Below are 22283 nucleotides of genomic sequence, written 5' to 3'. Positions count from 1 at the left end.
ACCACACTATTGTCTGTGTCCCTGGGTAATGTGTATATGTATATAAATTCTTTGATTAATCTCTCCCCACCCACTCCCCCACCCCTGCCTTCCCACTGAGATTCATCAGTCTATTCCATGCTTCTATGTCTCTGGATCTACTTTGTTACCCAGTCTACTAGATTCCACATGAGTGAGACCATATAAAACTGAATAAGGAAGAATCAGAAAACCTGAATAGGCTAATAACAACTGATGAAATCAAAGTAGCAATAAAAATACTACCAGCAAAAAGCCCTGGTCAGGATGGCCTCACAGGAGAGCTTTCTAATTCTTTAAGTTGTGGGGTTAGATAGTTTACTAAAATTTTTTTTTTGCTTTTTGAGGTAGGCTTGTAGTGCTATAAACTTCCCTCTTAAGACTGCTTTCGCTGTGTCCCACAGATTTTGGGTTGTTGTGTGTTCACTTTCATTTGTTTCCAAGAAGTTTTTTATTTCTTTCTTGTTCTTATTGGTAAACCATTCATTGTTTAATAACATGTTACTCAGTCTCCATGTGTTTGAATGTTTTTGAGTGTTTTTACTGTAGTTGATTTTTAATTTCATGCCATTATGATCTCAGATGCTTGATCATCTTCTTGAACTTGTAGAGACTTGTTTTACATTTAAGGTTATTATTGATAGATACTTATCTATTGCCATTTTAATTCTTTATCCCTATGTTTCTCTCTCTCTATTTCTGCTTCTAATTACAGCAGTTCCTTTAACATTTCCTGCAATGCTGGTTTGGTGGTGATAAACTCCTTTACCTTTTTTTTGCCTGGGTCACTTTTTATTTCACCGTCTATTTTGAATGAAAGCCTTGTTGGATAGAGTAGTCTTGGTTTCAGATCCTTGTTTTGCGTTACCTTGAATACTTCATGCCGTTCCCTTCTGGCCTGTAGAGTTTCTGATGAGAAGTCAGCTGACAGCCTTATGGGAGCTCCTTTGTAGGTAACAGATTGCTTTTCTCTTGCTGCCTTTAAGATTCTTTGTCTTGAATTTTTGGCATTTTAATTATGATGTGTCTGGGTGTGGGCCTCTTCGGATTCTTCTTGCTTGGGACTCTCTGTGCCTCTTGGACTTGTGTGACTTTTTCCTTGACCAGGTTAGGGAAGTTTTCTGCCATTATTTCTTCAAACAAATTCTCTATCCCTTACTTTTTCTCTTTTCCTTTTGGAATTCCTATAATATGAATATTGTTATGTTTCGTGTTGTCCCACAGCTCCCTTAAACTGTCCTCCTGTTTAATTGTCTTTTCTTTTTGGATCTGATTTTTTCTACCTGTTTTCTAATTTGCTGATCCGATCCTCAGCTTCCTCTAATCTGCTGTTTATCACTTGCAATGTATTCTTTATTTCTGCTATGTTATTCTTCATTTCCTTTATAGTTTCTCTATCTTTTTTCATGCTGTTGAACATCCTTACAATCAGTATCCTGAACTCTATATCTGATAGATTGCTTATCTCCATTTCATTTAACTCTTTTTCTGGAGGCTTCTCTTGTTTTTGCATTTGGGGCTTGTTTTTTTGTCTCCCCATTTTGGCTGCCTGTTCAGGTTTGTTTCTATGTATTAGGTAGATCTGCTAGGACTCTCAGTCTTTTTGGAGGGTCTCTGGTACACGCCAATGTCAGATGCAATTTGTGACTGGCCCTGAGTACCCTGTTTGGAACTATCAACAACCCTCAGCTTGAGGTCTCCTCTGCTGGGGCTGGGTGAAGTTGGACAGGACCAAGATGCACACCAAAGTCTGCTTTTCCAAGGCCTGGTCTCCAGAAGCAGATCAGGCAAAGATTCAAAGCACTCTGAAGTCTGCATCTGCCTACAGGCTGATTAACCTGCTTCTCTTAATGAGTCCCACACTGTAGAAACACCACAGGGTGGGGCTGCTGATTGTCATCAGTCTCTTAAGGAGCCTCAGGCTGTAGAAACTTCACCCGGTATAGCGGTATAGCGAGAGGTTTTCCAGCAGGGTGGGGCAATTGCTTCCCACCCCACCCCCCAAGGTAAAAGCAGCATAACGTCTGCTTGAGAAAGATGTCCTCTGCAGTATGGGGTAATGACTCAGCACAGGAATCCAGAGGGGTACCCTCTGAGCTCTATCTCCAGAGCCCACAAACTAGATTCTCCTCACACAGCTCCAGTCCACTCTGCCCTCCCTCTGCTAGAGCTCAAGGTGTGTAGTTGCACACTAAACTTTGTGCACTGGCTCTTTAAGAGGGTGCCTGCATTTCCAGCCATCTCTCCTTGGCTGATAGAAACCCAGCTGTTTTTCACGGCCAGATGTTATGTGGGCACCTTTTTCAGTTCTGGTGCTCTTGGCTGGGAAGCCCAGCCTGGGGTTTAGACCCCAGAGTCCTCAGTGGGAATCCTCCACAGCTGAGATATCCATCTAGACCTTCAGTGGCTGCTGTGGGAGCCCAGCCAGCCCTCTCGCATCTCCACACTTCCTACCAGTCTCTCTGCGGTCTCTGCTTTTCCTCCTTGGTTATGAGGATGCTCTCCAGCTTGTCTTCAGTTGCAGTTGATTATTCAGGATGGTTTTTCTATATTTTAGTTGTAATTCCAGTTTGGTCCCAGGAGAGTGTCAGTGTATTTTCCACTTAGTCTGCCGCCATCTTTAATCCCAATTCCTTATTTCTTTTTTCTCTTGGTTCTGGCAGAGTTGGTCCCCCCAGGGTGTGTGTGTGAGTGTGGCTAGTGTGTGTATGCCTGCTGCCCCTCCTCCCGATATTCCCTATCCTCCCTGGCCCAGAGTAACCAGCTCCATCTCTTAGGTGCACTTGGAAAGTCAATCCTTTCCCAAAGGTGCTCATCCGGTCTCTTAGTTCGGGCTGGGCTGGAGGGTGCTGACTGAGCCACCAGGCTCCCCTGGCTGCTACAGCTGCTCCTGTGTGGCCCTGGGCATCACCTGGTCCCCTGTACTTAAGAAATACCCCTGCCTGCCACATGGATCATCCCACCAGAGCACAGCCCATCTTAGGAGGTACCAGCCTTCCAGCCAGGCCATTTGCGAGATAAATTATGAATTTTAATTGTCAAAGTATTAGTGTTTAAAGGCTTCTATATATAGGCTCTGCCCTCGAGGAATGGCTGGCTTGGTGAGAAGCAGGAATGGGGCAAGGCCTAGAGGAGGTCACTTCTGGGTGAGCAAAGGGTTCTAGGCTTATAAGTCCCAGGCCTTGGCTACAGCCAGTGCACCCCTGCCCTGCTATGTAACCTTGAATGAGTCCTGGACCATTCTGGGCCTTGCCTGCCACTTCCCAAGGTGGTTCTGAGGTGATAGACCAGCCAGGAAGCTGGGAGCCAGCCTGGGGAAGATAGGAGGGGCCACTGGTTCTAGGAGGGCTTCCTTGCTGTCTGTGGGACACACCTGAGTGAATGGCACCCCTACTTGGATTGGAGATGTCCCAGAATTGAAGAGGGATATGCAAGTGCCCATGTGGTGACTTACAAGGGCTCAAGGAAAACCCAGGTCCTGCATCCCCATATTTCCCTTCCCATCTCTCTCCGGGTCTGAGATCTCAATCCAGGCTCTAAGGGGCAGAAAGTGCCCTTGCAGCCTCCGGCCCCACCCCCTGCGTAGGTCAGTGACCCCTTGCTTGGGAGGTGCCTGGTAGAAACCCCTACCCCAGCTCCAATCATCCACTGATCCCCTCACATGTTCCTGGGGCCTTCTGGAACCCCCTCCCAGCTGGCCCAGCCCTCAGGGCTCCTTCACCTGGAAACAACTCTGTCTTTGGAGTCCTGGAACTGCCAATCCCACCTGGAAGGGCCATAAGGCCTTGAACTTGGGAGAGGGGAGAGGTCATAGCCTCAGAGACCCAGCACAAGGAAGAGGAAGCTGAGGGAGGGGTCTGAAGGGATAGTGAAATTAGCATGAGATTTGAAGGCCAGAGACTGAATAAATACAGTGAAGATGATGACTGGAAAGCCCTGGTGTGCCAGACATAATTCTAAGTACTTTACATATAAAATTCACTTAATCCTATCACAACGCATTGAGATAGGTCCTGTTATTACCCCCCACTTTGCAGATGGTAAAAAACAGAAGCACAAAGCAGTTCTGTAACTTGCTTAAGGTCGCAGATGTAGCATGATACAAACTCAAACATGAACATGTTTATAATCCTATTAGGTTGGTACATTATCCCCATTTTTACAGATTAGAGAACTGAGGCACAGAATACAATTTGTCCCGAATTACACAGTGATAAGTGGCAGAGCTGGGATTAGGCCTGAGGCAGTTTGACCCAAGGTTTCCCTGACCACTCTTGCATACTGCCTCTCCCAGATTCAGGTTCAAGGGCCTGCTGTGCTGCATAATCATGAGCAAATGCTTTTATATCTTGGGCCCTAAACTACTCATTCAGAAGAGGAAGTGGCAGAGTTCCCACTGCCTTCACAGGCTGGCAGCAGAGTTCAAGGAGAGGGGAGGAAAGATACTTTTATATGGAGCACATACACTCAGTGCTTTGTAGAGTGACCCCACCAACCCTCACCACATACCCTGTCAGGGAGGTACCATTAATCCCATTTTACTGATGAGAAAACTGAGGTTCCGAGCTGTTAGCTCACCTGCCCAAGGTCACTGGGCTTGTCTGACTCAGAGGTATAACTCTAGAGACCATCATCACACAGGTGAGGAAATGGAGCACCACAAGCATCAGGGACCTGTCCAAGGTCCCACAGCATCTCAGGGCTGGGGCCTAGGAAGAACCTCTGCCTCCTGACTACAGCTACCTTCTCTCCCCAATGTCATGGGTTATTTCTGCCTCAAAAAGGGAAAAAGATTTAAAAACAATCCCCCAATACATCACAGACCAAGACCCAGTGAGTTATTTATAGCACGGACAGGCTAACTATAAATAAAATCTCTTGCCCTTCTCCTGGCACTGACTGTTCAAAGCCCTCTCTGTTCAACTGAATCTTGGCCAACCCCTTGCCTAAGTCCATTTTTCCAACCTGGTATACTGAACTCAGTACCAAGAGGCAATTAACCCCTCTGGGCAGATACATATAGGTGCTGTGTTCTGCTCAGATACAATCAGTGTCATCACCCAGCTACCTGTTTCTGAGAAGCCCAGATTTGGGGGAGGGCAATAGTACATCTGCAGATCTCTAAGGAGTGTCCCAAGGCAGAGGATGTAAAGAGTCCAGTGCAGGCCCAAAGAGCAGAGCCAAGACCCATGGGCAAAGTCACAGGGGAGGCCCATTCTGTTTGGTGTGAGGAATCAAATGGAAGATCAGATGGCTCAAGATGGAAGATCTGCCTTGGTAAACAGTGACTGAGCAGCCTGTCATAAGAGGTATACAAGCAGAGACCATGGATCAAGGACACTGCAGGAAGACTGTTCTGCCGGGATCTATACTTCAGCACCCCTCTTAGCTCTGAGATACCCTCATCTTGCATCAAAGTAAAGGGATTTGAGATGGTCAGCCCCTCAAGTGCACTTGCAGCCCCTGTGCTGGGCCAGGCAGGGGAAGGCTGCTGGCCAGGTTTCCTGGAGCGACCAGCAGGTTCTCTGCAGGCGGAAGCAGAGGAGGTGGCAGAGAGATTAATTCCTTGAAATGGGAAAAAATAGAAAAACACACATACTGTACAAGCTAATAACATGTAATAAGAGGTTGGAGACGAGGAACAATGCCCTGGTAATGTCACCCTGGCAGCAATCAATTTGGGTGTCACATGAAATAGGCATAATTATTCTACCAACCCCACCACTCCTCTCTAACCAGATCCCGGGGCCCCTGTCCAGGCAGGGAAAGGCACCAGGCTGGCAGAGGAAGCCACTCCAAATTACCTTGCCAGCACTGGGCTTCTCAGCCCCTGAGAGTTGGCAGGGGACTTGAGGGCCTCATGGAAAGCCTTGAAAATGCCCAGGAGCCAGCTTGCTCAACCACCCCTCAGTCACTCAATGTTAAGAGCAATCAAGGAGGACTCCCCAAGGAAGTGGGGATGAAGGAAGAAGAAAATATATGTTTGTCCCATCCTATTCGTTCCCCAAGTCACCAAATTCTTATTGAGCACTCACCAATGTGAAGCCCTATGCTGTGCCTGGGTGTAGAGACCTGGTTTTCAGGGCCCTTTGCATTATTGAAATAATGAAGCACAGGCTCCCTCTACCTCCCAAGCTAGGACCACCCCTGCCCATCCTGGGGTAAACACAGAATCACTGGGGTTCCTTTTACTCTAAATGCACAGGGACTCAGGCTCTCCTTGCCCCTCCACCATTCCCACTTCACCAGGGAATCCTCCCTGACTGTTCTTGCCCATCCTCCAGAGCAAGGGTTGTACAGATAACATGCCCACAACAGGGAAAACTGAGGTGCAAAGGGGACAATCACGTAGTGAACACGTGTTATACACTGGCTACTGCCCATCTCAACCCCATAGACCAGAAACCTTGAATTCCAGAAACGCAAATCAAGGCCATAGTGTTTACTGTTTTACACTCATCCAATCAGTAACAATGGAGACACCTGAGCATAGGAGTGCTGGTGAGGGTGCAGAGCAACAGGACATCACCTCCTGCTGGGGATGCATAAAGGGTCCAATCAATTTTGGCATGTTTTCTAATAAAGGTAACTGCAAATGTGCCCCCCAGCCCAGCAATTCTGCTCCTAGCTCTGTGGCCCAGAGATGCTATTCCTTAGGAGACAGGACAGGCAGGTTCACAGCAGCACTGTTTGTAAGAGCAAAAAAGGAAAACAACCCAAATGCCCATCAACAGAAAATACACTGTGTTGTGTCCAAATGACAGACCACTGTGCATCAGTGGAAATGAATGAACATCTACTACTATTTGCAACAATAGAGATGAAGCTTAAGAATATGATGTTGAAGAAAAAAGCAAATTCCAGAGGACTGTGTATAGTTTCATGTGCTTTTTACAAAGTTCAAAAATAACTAAAACTGAACAATTTCTATGTATCAAAAGATATGATTTTAAAAAGGCAAGGAAATGCTAAATAGATAATGTAGGGTAGTGGTTGCTTCAGAGAAAGAGGCCAATAGATGAGGTGAGAAGAAGCACATGGGAAGACGTACCTTGTTACTGAAGTGCTAGCATTCAGATTGGAGAGCAGGGTCACAGTGTTCATTGCACTGTTATTACTAATACTACATACACTGGTTAATTAGCAGGCCACACCCAGAACAGTGCACAAGAGCCCCAGAGCAGAGGCTATTCTAGCCTGAGCATGGCCCATGCTTGTTAGCAGGGACTTAAAGCAAGGTATTCCACCCCTGTGGCTTTGTTTTCTAGCTATACAATCAAATCTCTGTACCACTTGCAAGGCTAAGACTGAGAGCACCTCACTGATAGAAACTGTGAGTAGCCAGTACTTCTTGAGAGCTTACTGTGTACCAGGTATTGTTCTAAATGCCTCGCATATATTAACATACTTAATCCTCATGATGATCCTAGAGGTAAACACTGCTAATATCCTCACTTTATCAATAAGGAAATTGAAGCCTAGAGAGATGAAGAAACTTGCCCAAAGTCACAGAGCCAGGCAGTATGGAGATGAGATTTAAACTTGGGTATCTGGCTCCAGGGTCGACCCTCAGCAACTTCACTATAAAGTAACCTGGAAAGAACTGAACACACATGAGGAGGAGACTGTTGTCAGCACAGCTCTACCAGGCCCATAGCACCTGAGGATACTCATTCACTCATTAATTCAACACAGAAACAAAGGTCAGCATCAAGAATGCCTCGATTGCATTTGGAAATGAACTTGCCCTCCCACACACTTTCTCCAAAGAACTGTCTCTGATTCTGGAATACTTTGCTTTTTGTGTCTCTGCAATGTCTGCTACAACCTCAGGACCCACCCAGTCTCTCTTCCTGACTGTCTCTGTCCCCAGGAACAAATCTCATCCTTCTCTAGTGTCTTTGTGAGAGCACCCTGCCTTGGTTCATCTCAATCCCTGCCTGGCGCATCCTTGATGTTACCCAGCTCTGTCCATCTATACAGGCTGAGGACACTATGTCCCCTCCACGTAGTCTCTGCCAGCAGCCAACAGCTGTTCCTTGGTGCCTCCCAGTGTCCTCCTTATTTCAGAGGCCAGGCAGGAGAGCTCAAGGGACAGGCACAGGATTTCCCAGGAAATCCACAGGAGCCATGGGAGGGCCTAACCTGGAATCAAGCAGGCAGCTCACCCAGGATGTGTAGAATAAATGCATGCATGAATGGGCTAGTATGATACTAGGTGCAATCTAATGTGGTTCTATGCTGTGGGTGCCTGAAGGAGAATCGGTGACTTGGAGCAGTTGGGGAGGTTTCCTAGAGGAGAGGCCAGGAGAAAGAAAGGAAAGGAGAGAGCCTCTGGGTATGGATGCTGGATCAAGCCAGGTGATGGGGGGATATGCAGAGGGACTTACTGGTGGGAACAGAACAGAGAGACATAGAGAGGTGGAGGACCTTGGGGCTGGAAGGCCACCATCCTTCCACAGATGTGCCACATACAGGACAGAGACCAAGAGACCTTGGCCAGGAAACCGGCTCTGACTGAAACCACCATCTCCTCCTGAATCCCCTTCCACACCCTTCCCTAGCCCCACATGACCCACTTCCTCACTCTCCATCTGACACTGCCTGATGCCTTCACAGGACCTCTGCACAAATCTCCACACAACTTCACTTCTCAACAGCTTTTAACTGTCATCTTCCAGCCATTTGCTTGGGTAGGCGCCTGGAAAGCAGCACCATCACTGGTACCAGGGATCCTATCTGATTTTATGGCGAACACCCACCTTCATGAGAGGGTGTGTGTGTCCCTCTGGAATTCTAGGTTTTAGAAAACAGTATCTAGGTTTTAGAAAAATGAGTATTCAGAGGCAGGGGATGGAGGAGCTGAGCATTGATCAAAGAGGACTAGTACAAGGGGTAGAGTGGTCTCTCTAACCTCCCTCCAGCCACACAGGGACCCGCAGCCCACAAGCCATGCATGATACCTGGGCCCCTCAGATTCAGGACGGGCTCTAACTCCAGGCCCTAGGTGCACTGCAGCCTTGACCAAGCCCACCTCATACTTAAATAGGCAGAGGGTGGGGGAGGGGGGGCCAAGACAAGAAGAACACAACAGAGGGCTGCCCTGGCATTTGCTAAAACTCCTTCCAGGAGGGGCAGCTGGGTGCTGCCTGAAGTTTCTATCTGGATTCCAAGGAGTTTTTGGCCTATCCCTTCTGCCACCTTTCTCTCTCTCCTGCCTCAGGCCATGGGGAGAAAGCAGGAAAGCTAAGCAAGCTGCCCCAGCAGACCAGGTGCTGGCATCTTCCCAGAGGTGTGAGGACTCTGAGAGCCATCTGGCCCACAAAGGAACAAAGGGCAGCTAACCCTTTCTTCCCTCACCAGCACTTCGCACTGGATGAGGGGAAGCCCCAGGCTCATAGCTCCCTGGGCATGGGAGGCACCAGTGCTGGAGCAGTTAGCATAATAACCAGTAGGGCTGAGGGCTGAGCCCTGAGCCCTGAGCCCAGAGCCCAGAGTCCAAAGCCCAGGGGCCATGCTGGGCTGCATGCCCTCTGGCAATCCAAGCCAAGCAGAGAACTGAGGGAGGGCTGGGCTGGCAGGGAAACGGCTTGTCCCCCATTTCAGGGCCTCCTGCCTTCCCAGCGCACCAGGGCAGAGCTGTTTCTATCCTCCAAGATATTCCTTCTTCCCCACCCCCACCCCAGGAGCTCTGAGAACAAAGAGGAGATGCTGCTGGCTGGATGGGGACGGGTTTAGGGACCCAGAGCAAGAACTGGGAAGGACTGCCCACTGAGCCTGGCCCCGCCCTTCCTCAAAATGGGAGCCACCTAGGTACATCTCCTGGGGTCCCTTGGCCACCCTTGGGGGCAGGGGAGGAAAAAGAGTTGGAGACTCCCTTCTTACCTCCTCCTTCTCACCTGGTTCCCACATCCACCCACTCTGCCTCAGAATAAAAAGTGGGGCAGGAGGAGGTGAGAAACCAGGGCTAAACGCAGACAAAAGGGAGGACCCTAATGGGTTCTTGGGTTCTCCACAGACCCAACTCCCTCTCCTCCACTCCCCCTACCCACCATTTCCCCTTTCCTGCTCACCACTGGGGTTGCCTCCAGTGAGGGGAGGGAGCTGGCCCCTAGGTTGAAGCTAGTGGAGAAAACTGGTCCCTGATTTGCATCCACCAGCCTGGGATTGCTTGGTGCTGGCTCTGGTGCCTGGGGGCATCTGGGGTCTATGGAGAAGGCAGCCACCCAGCCCTCTGAGCAGGGATGTACCCTTTAGGGTGAAAGGTGCTCAGAATGAGAAGGGGGAAGGAGGATGAGCAGGACTGGGACGCTGGTGAGGATCCCTCCCCAGCTCCGGGGTCCCAGCCAGCCAACTTGGAATTTGTTGGGGTGGAGGAATGGGGAAGGAAGAATCTTCATTTCTGAGGCTTGAAGAGGGTCAGATCTGTGACTCCCAAAGGGGGGGTTCTGGGTAGCACTGGGGTGCTCCGCAGCCCCCGGGGCGCCCACGGCGGCCCGCAGGGGGCATTTGCCGCGAGGCTGCCAGCATGGAGCATCCCGCATGGGGCTGGGCTGTGGCCGCCGGGCTCACCTGCAGCTGGCACGCTATCCGTCCGCTCAGTTCGGTCACCAATGGCATGTCTCCCAGGTCGGACCACAGCCCCTGCCCAGCCCCCTCCTCTGTCTCCTCCTCCTCGGCCCATACCTCTGCAGGTCCGTTCGTGCGCCTTCGCGGAGCTGCCCGTCGGCCTCTCCGCCCCACCCGGGCAGGAGCCCAGCCGGAGCCAAAGACAGGGCCGGGCCGGCCCCGTAGTGGGTAGGCAGGAGGCCGCAGACCCGGCCGGCGGAGGGGCGGGCAAGCTCAGGATGTGCTATACCGATTCTACGAACCTGGTTTTGCGTCCGGAGCCGGCCTGGCGCCACCGTTGCCACTGCCGCTGGGGCCGGGGTCGAGGCTGGGAGCGCTCCGTTGCAGGGCCAGAGCCAGGGCTGAGGCCCCCGGGCAGCGGCCGCGCATGCTGCTCGGAGCCCTGCGTCAGGAGAGGCACCAGAGCGGCGCGGGTGGGGACTCCGCACGCTCCCGGGCCGGGACCCGCCGCCGCCGCCGCCACCAGCCCGCTCCGGCTCCCGCGCCGGCTCCCGTCCCGGATCCGCGCTCTGCCGCGGCGCGGGGAGGGAACGCGAGGAGCGAGCTTGCGAGGGAGGGGGCTGCCGAGGGAGGGAGGCAGCGAGTGAGCGGCAGGAGCCGGGAGGGGGAGGAGAAGGCGCGGCCGCACAACCAAGGAAGGGGGAGGTGAGGTGGGGGGCTCGTCTCCTTTGCCGAAGGGGGCGGGGAAGGGACAGCGCCCTAACCACCGCTCTGCACCCATGGAGCGGCGAAACTGGCGAGGGGCGCGCCCGTCTCGCGCGGGAACTGGCGCCCAGGTGTCCAGCCCTGCACATGGCGAGTCCCTTCGAGTCCAGGCTCCGAGCGAATCACTGGCCAACACGACCCTCTTGTGTGTGCACACCCTCTTCGGTGGCCATAGGCGTGTGCATGTGAACCTGAGTGTGCTCACACGTGTTAACTAGGATCACTGCACACTGCCGCGTGAACGGACATTCGCTCCCGGGTTCCAGCTAGCCAAGTAGACAAAGCTCCCCCACCTGGTCAAGGTGGTTTGGATGACAGGGTGGGAAGGGTCAGCCCCAGAGCCCTCTGTCCTGAGCCTTTGCCTCCTTCTCAGAAATGTCTGCGAAACGCTGGAAGCCCCACAGGCTGGCGGCCTAGGTGGTCAGGCAGGTAGACCAGGAAGCTCCGTGGGAGGGCGAAGAATGCGCATCGGCTCAGTGGCTTTACCCCAAACCAGGTCTTGGTCGTCCGTGTCCGTCCGTTTCCCCCCCCCCCCCCCCCCCCCCCCCGCCATTTGCAAAACCGGGTCCCAGCCCAGCCTGGCTTCCTGTCCAGCAGAGGGCAGCAGCCCCCTCCGTCCGACTCTGGCCACGGACACTGCATCCAGCAACCAGCAGAGGACAGCGTAGAGCCTCGGTCTGGGCTTGGTGGCCCCTTTTCTTGCACCCCAAAGGTCCAGGGGCTACTGGCTGGGGCCACATACTCAGATGGGACCAAGGAATGGGACCTCTCCTCAGACATACAGATCCTCCTTGACCAGCAGATACAGAGAATCGGCTGGTGGGGGTGTTTTGGCAAAGCATGCAGAGTGGGCTAAGACCCTTGGGACCTTACCTCCTTCCACTGTACACTGCCTTGCATCTCCTTGAAGCCAGAAGCACTTTAACACTAAGCTAGTTTGATTAGGATAACCACTAATGCTGGCACTCGTCCCTTCTCCACAGCTGAGAGTGCATTCCTTTAGCACACTAGTGCTCCTGACACCTTGGGCCCACAGGAGTAGGGGTTCTGGCAGGCAGAAAAGAAGCTGAGGCTGGGGGGAGCAGATTGGCCCAAGGCCTCTGTCTCAAGACAGACCCTGGGATTCTGCTCCCAGTGTCTCCCTGTCACCCCTTCCCAAGAAGCATGCCTGACATTCATTGCAGATAACCTGGCTGGCAGGATGAAGCCACCAGTCTCCCCCCAGCCCCAGCACAATCTTGCTTCTCCACTGGTTCAGCCTCACACACGCAGCCCAAAAGGTGTGCTGCACAGACCTTTTGTTTCAGATAAACAGATTCTGGGTACCTCTCAGTCTCACTGCCACACCACAGGTAGGGCCAGCCCTGCTTGGAGAACCATCTCCTGTCTTCTATGTCTGTGTCCATCCTCATCCTAAGCTGGCTGGAGCCCCCCTCCTAGCAGAAGCCAATGCTGTGCCCTCTACATTCACCCTCCATCAATCCTGGGAGGAGACGCTGTTCTTGTGACACAGACAAGGAATCCCAAACTCAGATCACTTGACTTGCCAGTGTTCACACAGCTGGTAATACGCCTGGAAAGAGAATTTGAATCTCCTTCCAGAGCTGAGAAAACCCTTAGGGGGCAGGCTTGGCAGGGGGACTTAGAGGTGGGAGGGGAAGAGAAGTGGCACTTGAGTCCTCCTCCCTTCAAGAGCCCAGCAACGGCGCCTCCCTGGTCCCTCAACTATGTGCTGCTTGAACCCCAAACCAGGATCCTGGCTCGCCCGCCCTGGCTATTTGTGAGTTACCCGCCTTCCACGCCGCCGCCTCCCACCAGCGGGCAGGAATAGACCCGCTCTAGCTCCACAGTGAAGGCGTGAGCACAGCAGACTCGCCGGGGTGGGGGTGGGGCCGGGGGCGGGGGTTATTTCTGGTGTAGCGTCTGACGCAGGCACAGCTCGGCCTTGGACTATCTCCGCCCCCGACTCACCTGTTCCCTGCCTCAGTAATCTAGGCAGAGAAATGGGGGAGTGACCATGCCCCCACCCAGCCCCCGATGCAAGCTGAAGAAGTTGGCGTCCCGGGTGAGGGTCTTCTGGGGCCCAAAATGATCCTTTCAGGGGTGATATCAGAGCTGTGTCTGGGAGGAACGGCCCTGCAGCCTTAGTTCTACATTCCTAGTTTCTCCAAAAGAAATGACCTATCCCAGCATCCCCCATCTTAAGTGAAATAATGGGAAGGGGAAGGCTTTGGGGGAAGAACTTGGAGAAAAGGCCTTTTTGAGGGTCCAGCCTCCTGGTAAGAGTGCAGGCTCCTGGCCTTGTCATCAGAGATGCCGTAAAAGGGAGGCCTGTTACTGTGCCCTCACCCAGTGAGAGCCTCTGTATGAGCTGCGGAACAGGTATCTCTCCACTCCTGTCCTGAGGGTGGTCCCCAACCTCTCAGGGGGCCCAGGGCCATGGGGACACATGGGAGTGGCCCAGTCGAGGTCTTAACTGACATTAACCAAGGAAGGATACTCATGAGCTGCAACTGAAGAATGTTTACCCACACTCCCGGCCTTTGTCCTTACTGGTCCACCTGTTTGGCATGCCCTCTCAGTGTCTCCACCAGTGCTTCAAGACCAAAACTAAGACTGTTCTCTTCTATTTCTGTCTCCTCTCTCCAGACTGAAATGGCCTTAGAGACAAGGCTCCAGCCTCCTCCCTCTCTGTCCTTAGACTAGGAGCTCCCAATGATAGGCCTGAGACAACATATTATATGGGTGGGCATAAAGCAGATCCTGGCTTTGGGGTGCAAACTCAGCAACTCCCAATCAAGAGCTGATGGCTGGGAGAAAGAGCCAGCCCACTGCAGTCTGAATGCTCACAGTAGAGCAGAGAAGCTAGAATGGGTTTGCCAGGGAACTCTGGAGGAGGGAATAGGGCCCTCTAACATTTACTCCACCCCTGTGGTAAACTAGGCTCTGAACTATACCTTATATACTTTTTGTCACTTCAAGATTGGTACTGCTATCCCCATTGTACAGATGAAAAAACTGAGGCTCTGAGAGGATTGCTGACTTGCTCAGGTTCACTCTCTGTGCAAGAGGAGATCTGGGTTTTGAAGCTCTGTGTGCCTCACAGCCCAAGCCCTGCACTCCCCTACTCTGGGGGAGCTGAGGATGCAGGTGAGGCTGGGTCCACTGAGAGCACAGGAGGGAATGAGTGGCACACACAGGCCTGACTGTATGCCTGTTCTTTGCTGGCCTTGCCTGCTTGCATCCCAGCAGCTTGTGGGATTTTTAAATAATTATTATTTCTGAAGGCACTTGAAATTAATGACAGCTCTAAAATGGCTGGGGCAGTGGAGTCACTGCAGAGACTTCTAATTAGCAAGAAAAATGAAGACCAGGAGTCCAGGAGATGGGTGGGGACTGGGCAAGCAGCACTGGGCATGGAGCAAGATTGGGGGAATGGGTTGGATCCTGCATCAGGCTGGAAGTGCCCATGTCCCACTCTATGTCATAAATTTGATTCTGAGCTCTCTTATTAACTTGCTGTGTGACCTTGAGAGGGTCATTGCCTATGCTCAAAGTTTCCCCAGCCATGCAATGAGGTGTTGGCTTGGGAGTCTCTAATCACAGGTCTCTGTGGCCCTGCTTAGACACTGGGGAGAGTGGGATGAGGCCTCAAGTGGAGGCTCCTTGAATGACCCTGAGTGGCTTCTGGAGTTTCAGCCTTCTAGGGACTCATGGTCATTCCTGGGCTCCTGGCTGTTTTTCTTGCTAATTAGAGGTCTCAGCAATGACTTCACTGCCCCAGCCATTTAAAAAAAAAAAAGTTTTTGTTGATTTCAGAGAGAGGAAGGGAGAGGGAGAGATAGAAACATCAATGGTGAGTCATTGATTGGCTGGCTCCTGCACGCCCCCTAAAATAATTATTGTTTCTGAAGGCACTTGAAATTAATGACAGCTCTAAAATCTGGGCATGTACCCTGACTGGGAATCACACGGTGACCTCCTGGTTCATAGGTCAAAGCTCAACCACTAAGCTATGCTGATAGGGCTGCCCCAGCCATTTTAGAGAGGTGTCCAAGGACACAAAGGCCAGCTCAGAGCAGGAGACTGAGGTGCTCAGAACAGGCTCCTGGAAGCCACAGCAGAAGTCCTGTACTCACCCACAGCTCTTGCAGCCCTCCATGCTAGGGTGTCTGAGGCCACTGGTATAATGAAGTCTCAGAGACTCAGGCTAGAGTCAAGTGGATCAGGAAATGGCAGAAAATCCATAGGCCAGAGCCCCGTGCTGGTGCAGCTATGGAGGGGGCAAGGGATGGGGGACACCTGAGGGGGTGGCAGGAAAGTCCCCTCTAGGAGGTGGGTCTGGAGCTGTGGCTAGGGTTAGGGCCATCCTGCCCCTTCTTAACCCCCTCCCCAAGAGACAGAAGGGACTCAGAAATACCAGGGTCCCACCATGCACATTACAGAGGGTCGGGCCAAGGAACCTAAAAGGGAGAAGGTCTTATTCAAGGTCACTCATCTAGGTACACCTCAGTTCCTTGTCCTCCACATCCTGCATGGGGCACAGGGAGGACCACTGGGGCTCAGCTAAAGGGGACATCTTTGCACAGTGGCTGGTCCAACTGGATGTGGCAATGTGCTGGTCGACATGAAAGGACATCCATATAGGTATAGGCTGAGGCCAAGACTCCAAGGGCAGGGTGTGGAAAGCCCACCCTTACTTCCTTGGGGCACCCTCTTTCCTGGCAGTTTCCACTACTGGCATGTCTTGACATGGACAGCTTTCTCAGACCCTAGACCCACTATCTCACATCCTTTCCCTTCCTCCTCTTCAAAATCAGGGTTCTATGTGGCCCTCTTTTTCCTGAAGCCTGCTCTAAGCACCTCAGTCTCCTGCTCTGAGCTGGCCTTTGTGTCCTTGGGCACTCTCAGAGCCTCAGTTTCCTCCTCTGTAAGACGAGAATATTAGTAGAACCCATTTCACAGGGTTGGCGTGAGCATCTCATGACTTAATATATATCCAGTACTTGATGCTGGGCCTGGCACACAGTAAGTTCTGGAAAAATGCAGGTATTTTCATGGTTGTTATACTTATTGTTATGGTTGCTGTCTGCCCCTGAGCCTGCAGGCCCTCCTCATAAAGGCCCCGCAGCATTCCCACTAGGAGAGGCCTCGACCAAGTTCTTCATCCTTTGAGAATCAGGAAAACCCTGAAGGCAGGGACTGATCTTGTGTTGCCTCCTGTTTCCACAGACAGCTCAGAGCCCTGATTCCAGAGGGTATGATGTGTACAAATTAAAGTCGACTGAAATCCATTAATCAGAAAAGATCAATGGATTTCCCTGCGGAAGGGGCCAGGACATGGGGGCCAGGGGTACTCGTGAATCTTCAAGTCCCACTTCCCCTCATCTCAGGGCCTTGGTCACCCACATCTCCATTGGAAATATCCCAGCCATCAGTGACATTCACTTATCTAGAAGCAATGTAGGCAGCAGCCCCCACTACTTGGAATTGCACTAAGAACCAGGGGAGGTCAAAAGGCTCTGGGAGCCCCAAGGCAGAATCCCTGTTAAGAGACAAGGTGCCAGGGTTGACCCCTGCTCAGCCTGTCCACACAGCCCTACTGAGCCTGGTTGCTGCATCCATAGTAGCTGAGAAGCAGGAAATTTGTCTGGGACCAGTCAGTGAAGGGGCTTGTTAGCCCTGCCCACCCTGAAGTCCCTCTGGGAAATACCTGAAATTCCTGACCTTGCAGTTAGCTCTCCTTAGAACACAGGGAAGTGTGCATTCCATTACATACACACCACCCAAATAATTAAATTGAGAGCAAAACAAAAAAGCAAACACAAAGGACAGTTTTTGTGAAGGGACTCCTCCCTAGCTCTTTGAGAATCTGGGCTCCAGGCTTGGCAGAGAAACTTCTCCTAAGAGCCTGGGCTCAGCTGTCCCCATGGATCATGTCAGGGGAACTTGAGCTAATGTTTGCAAACAGGCAGCACGATTAGCAAATCCATTTATTAAGTGCTCATCCTGAGTTCTGTTGTGCAGGAGACTTGTTCATTAACTTAAGTCAGAACCTATTATTAACTTAAGTCAAAGGCAGTGTGGCAGCTCAGAAGGTGTCCAGCCTCAGGGCCAAGCAGTCTTGAGTTCCAGTCCTGGCTCTCTCTCTAACCTGTGTGACCCTAGGCAAGTCACTTCACCTCTCTGAGCCTCCGCTGCCCTGTGATAGGCAGCCTCTAAGATGGCCCTGGATAGTCCCTGCCTTCTTGTATTCACCCCTTCCACCCCCCTGCATGCAATCACCAACCCTTGAGTGTGGGTTGGACCAATTGACTCATTTATGGCACAAGTGATACGATGCCACTTCTGAGATCAGGTTACAAAAAGACTGTGGCTTCCATCTTGGGTGCCCTCTCTCTGTTACTTGCTTGTTCACTATGACAGAGGCCAGCTGCCATGTTCATAGCTGCTCTGTTAAGAAGCCTGCATGCAAAGGAACTGATGTCTCTAACTAACACCTCACAAGGAACTGAGACTTTCCAATAGCCACATGAGAAGCTTGGATGCAGACCCTCCCCAAGTCCAGCCTTGAAATTGCAACCTGGTGAGAGACCTTGAGCCAGAGGCACCCAGCTAAGCCTCACCTGGGTTCCTGACCCACAGAAACTGTAAGATAATAAATATTTGTTCTTTTAAGCCCCTGAGTTTTGGGGTGATTTGTTATGAAGCAATCAATAACTAATACCTGCTCCATCTGTAAAATGGGCATAAAAACTCCTTTCTTCCAATAGGACTGGGGCATCAAGACAATGCAGGCCAACTACCTGCTTCCAGCCAGGGTGAGAAATGACACAGCAACTGGGTACTTATCCAGTAAAGTTGAAGATATACATACTATGACCCAACAACTCCCTCCTAGGTATACAACCAGGAGAGATACATCTATGGAAGACAAGTACAGGAACACTCACAGGGACAGTGTTTGTCATAGTGAGGAACTGGAAGCCATGAACAGAGTGTGGCACAAACACACAGTGGAATACTACGCAGCACTGAAAACAGATATGCTGGAGCTACCTGCATCAGTGTGGGTCACCCCACAAACACAATATTGATGAAAAAAACCAAGACATGTATAAGATGGTACCAATTACATAGGTTTAAAAACAAACCCTAGACTGTGTATGGATACCTACATATGTAGAAAAAGTATAAAAACATGCATGACAATGACCAGCATTAGTATTACCTCTGGGGATAGACGAAGGGGAGGTAGTAGAGTTGGGCCTATTCCAAACCCTACGCTCTGAAGTGCTCACCATGAACAGGCATAGTAGTTCTTACTCATTTAATCCTTTCAGCAACTGCATGGGGTCCATTCAATTATTATATTTTCTTACAGAGGAAGAAATAGAAGCACAGGTCTACAGGGAGATATTCCTGGGCTTTCAAGCCCAGTGGGAGGCCAGGGCTTGATTCCTCAATTTGCCACTAACTCAGGGAGGCCACATTACCTCCCTGGCCTCGGTATACTCTTCTGTAGAACAGGAGAGACTTGCCCCCTCCCCCCTTCATAGGTGTGGATCCAGATGCTGGGAAAGTCTGTATAAATCAATCTGAAATATTTGCAGAGGCCCCCCATGAGCCAAGCCTGGAGCAAGCTACATAGTAGGGGAGACTAAAAACAAAAAGGTATGGACAAGAGAAGGCATGAACTAAAAGGTTATTCAATTCAACACAATTCAGTTCAATTTTACCTTGATTCAGTTCACAGACAATGGTTAAGGTAAAGGAATATTGCTGGAGCACCCACAACATACTGGACCCTGTATTAGGTGCTTTTATAAATTATCTCAAATAAGCCTCAACCACAACCCAGTAAAGTAGGAACTGTTATTATCCCCTTCTAACCAATGAGGAAAAAGGATCAGGGAGGGTGAGCAACTTCCCCAGGTCACACAGCAGAGCTGAGATTGTTAGTATTTTCCCTCCCTCTATCTTGACCTGCCCTCTGTTTTGTGTTGGGGGCACAGATGGAGGGTCCAGGCCTTGCTGCACTCTGGGGACGCCAGCCCAGAGCAAGAGGGTCTGGAGTAGTTGGGAGGAAAGGGAGATGTGTGTGGCTACAGCAGTCAGGAACGGTTTCCTGGAGGAGGGGGTGGGGACTGGGGCTTCAGTGGGCTCGCTAGTGATGAGGCAGGAGGAGGCATTCCTCCATCCCCGTTTACCCATTCATTCACTCAATGAACACTACAGTTTTCTCTGTGCCCTTGATAGCCATGGTCTAGCGTGAAGGTTCAATGCAGCATGATCCAGGCTGAGGTGAGGAAAGCATTGAGGGTCATGCACACATAGGGCAGGCACTGGGGAGTCATGATAGATAACCAGGATGTGGAAAAGGTGACAATGGCTGAGCTGAAATCCAAACAGTGAGTAGGAGTCAACCAGCTGTATGGTCGGGCATGGTGCTCTGAGCAGAGAAAACAGCAGGTGCAAAGGCCTGTCCCAGGGTTGGTGGGGAGAGGCAACTGGCCCGAGGGTGGTTCCAGCTCAGCTGACTGGGGTGGGGCCGAGGCTGCCAGCATCTTTCTCCCTGGTAGAATGTCTGCGTGCTGTGTTCTCTAGCAAGCTAGGTCCCCAGGCCAGCGCAGCCCTATTAGGCAGGCTGGGATATCTCCAAAGGGATTAAGAGCAGGGGAATTTGAAACATAATAGTGCATGTAATTATGTACAAAAACGAAGGAGAGCTCCTTAATAACTGATGGTGGGAGAAAGTAAATGTCAGCAGAGGCGCCCAGCTGCATCACCCTTCTGTCTGGCTGGGACCCAGGGCAGCTGCCTGTTCACTAATATGACTATAAATTATAGGAGTTATAAAGAAGAAAGGTGTGATGTCACAACCCATACACAACTTATTAGCCCATGACTAACGAAGGAGCAGTCAGCACCTGGTATTGCATGGGCTCACCCACACCCTCCATGATTGCAGAGGGAGATGGATGAGGGGTGGGTGTGGAGAGAGGCTGAGCTCTGGCTGCCCCACTCCCTGCCCACTCTCCTGACCCACTGTGGAGTCAGGGAGTGGTGGGAGAGAGAGGAGGTCCACAGACATAAAGAGCAAACCAGGCTGTGAGCTCATCACTATGATGTGCAAGCACTGTGATGCTGGACAGACCTGCTGCAGAGGACACTAGGGGGGCCTGAAGAACTCTGAGGTCCTGTCCAGTTTGACGTGCTGAGGCAGGCTGGGGTGCTGGAAAGAACTGGACACTGCAGCCAGATACACAGGAGGCACATCCCAGGGAAGCCTCTTGCTGGCCATGTGACCTTGGGCATGCCACTCACCCTCTCTCAGTTGCTTTCCATTCACACTACCTGGGGCTAGTCATGCCTACTGGAAGGAGTGTGGAGAGGGCCCAAGGAGCACATGGAGGTGATATTCCTGGTGTACAGACGGGCACTCCCTCTCCTTCTTTCATCTACCCCAATCTCACAGGGCTCCAAAGTAGATCAGGCCTAATGAGACTTCCCTCTGCCAAGCCCTGTTTATGCTCCATTAAGGCCTGAGTACAGGACATTAGTAGGAAGGGAAGAACAGCTGAGGAAGGGAAGGTCTCCACCTGCCAGTGCTTGGCCCAGCCCAGGCTCCACCATACACATAGTGCCCCCACCCCCAGGGAGCAGAGAAGAAAGATGAAGGCAGGGCTCTAGGGCCAGAGCTGCCAACACAGAGAGGCTTATGGGGAGTGGGGAGAGGTAGGAATGATGGCTGGGAATGCTGGCATTTTGGCTCCTTGACAGTGAAGAGCTTGAATCCCACTGTCTCTAAAACTGGGGGTCTGTAGTATCTCAGATGGAGCCTGATTTGGGCACTTGGGTGCCCCTGCTGTGCTCAGCTCTGGCAAGGACCCTCACCTCAACCTGGCCCTGGAAAAGCAATCGGATCACCCTCCATAACCCTCCAAAGGGCACACAGGGAGCAGGGCTGGGCCCATCACTTGGGCTTTGGGTAGCAGACAGGCTCCTCTCCCCTGTCCTAAAATACCCTCAGGAGAGCATTAGGTTCTGTCAGTGGTTTCCTTCTCCCAGAAGAAAGAAGAGCATCCTGAAAGTTCTTACCAGCTACACTTTGGTCTGGGGCTCTCCTCCGGGGTTTTTCTCTGCACCCCTTTATCTTATCTGTGCAGCCTTGGTCTGTCCCACTATGGCCTGTTTTGCAGATGCACAGAGAGGCATTGCAGTTGCCCAAGGCCACATAGCAAGTCAGAGCTGAGGCCTGTAGCCTACGCCTCCTACCTTTCCCCATACCAGCTGAACTCAGCCCCAGGAGGAGGTGGGGGAGATTATAACATTAGGATTGATGCTCAGCATCATGTTGTGACAGCCAGTGTAGTGTGGTGTTCTCAGGAGTTCTCTTGCTGCATGAGAACTCCCAGCCATTGGCACATGCCTGTCTGGCATCTGCCCAGTGGGTGAGGGGCAGCTGGCAGCAGGTGCTGCAGTGACATGCAGGTAGCCTGATCAGAGAGGGATGGTGGCATCTTCAAGGGACAGCTCTTGGGACTGGGTGCTCATTTTGAGCCCTAAGGCCATCTTTGCCCAGGATCACATAGGTCATATGTGGGGGAGCTGAAAGGTGTCTGTTTGGTTTCAAAGTCTGCACCAAACTGAATGGGGGAGCAGAAGGTGCAGTGGTATGGCCCCTGGCTGCTACAGAGAACTGGGAGGGGTGCTCACTTTTGGGGGTGGGCTGGTCAGGTCAGGACACAGCCCCCAATGGCTCTCACAAATCAGCATCAGCCCCTCCCTGTCCCCTCAATGCTCTCTCTCGCTCTCTCTCTCTCTCTCTCTCTCCCTCCCCCTCTCTCCCTCTCCCTCTCCCTCTCCCTCTCCCTCTCCCTCTCCCTCTCCCTCTCCCTCTCCCTCTCCCTCTCCCTCTTCCTCTCCCC

At 51.6% G+C, this 22283-nt stretch overlaps 1 protein-coding gene across 16 annotated transcripts in view; it reads right to left on the bottom strand.

Moving 5' to 3' along the window:
* Positions 1-22283, bottom strand: part of LINGO1 (leucine rich repeat and Ig domain containing 1) — a 222774-nt gene that overhangs the window by 9283 nt on the left and 191208 nt on the right. The window contains exon 1 of one of the 16 annotated variants that reach the window (XM_081120671.1): positions 10890-11145. The exons of 14 other annotated variants lie outside the window; for them this stretch is intronic. Coding sequence is in view for 1 of the 2 variants with exons in the window: in XM_081120678.1 (XP_080976804.1) it covers positions 10591-10638 (48 nt within the window). In the remaining variant the exon portion in view is untranslated. Of the gene's footprint in view, positions 1-10590; positions 10664-10889; positions 11146-22283 lie in introns of those variants that run through there. One more of the 16 variants, XM_081120678.1, reaches the window with a different exon arrangement.

The sequence above is a fragment of the Miniopterus schreibersii genome, assembly GCF_964146895.1.
Source record: "Miniopterus schreibersii genome assembly, chromosome: 1".
NCBI classification, from domain to species: Eukaryota; Metazoa; Chordata; class Mammalia; order Chiroptera; family Miniopteridae; genus Miniopterus; species Miniopterus schreibersii.
The sequence above is the reverse complement of the archived record's forward strand: the minus strand, read 5'-3'. Positions and strand labels throughout refer to the sequence as shown.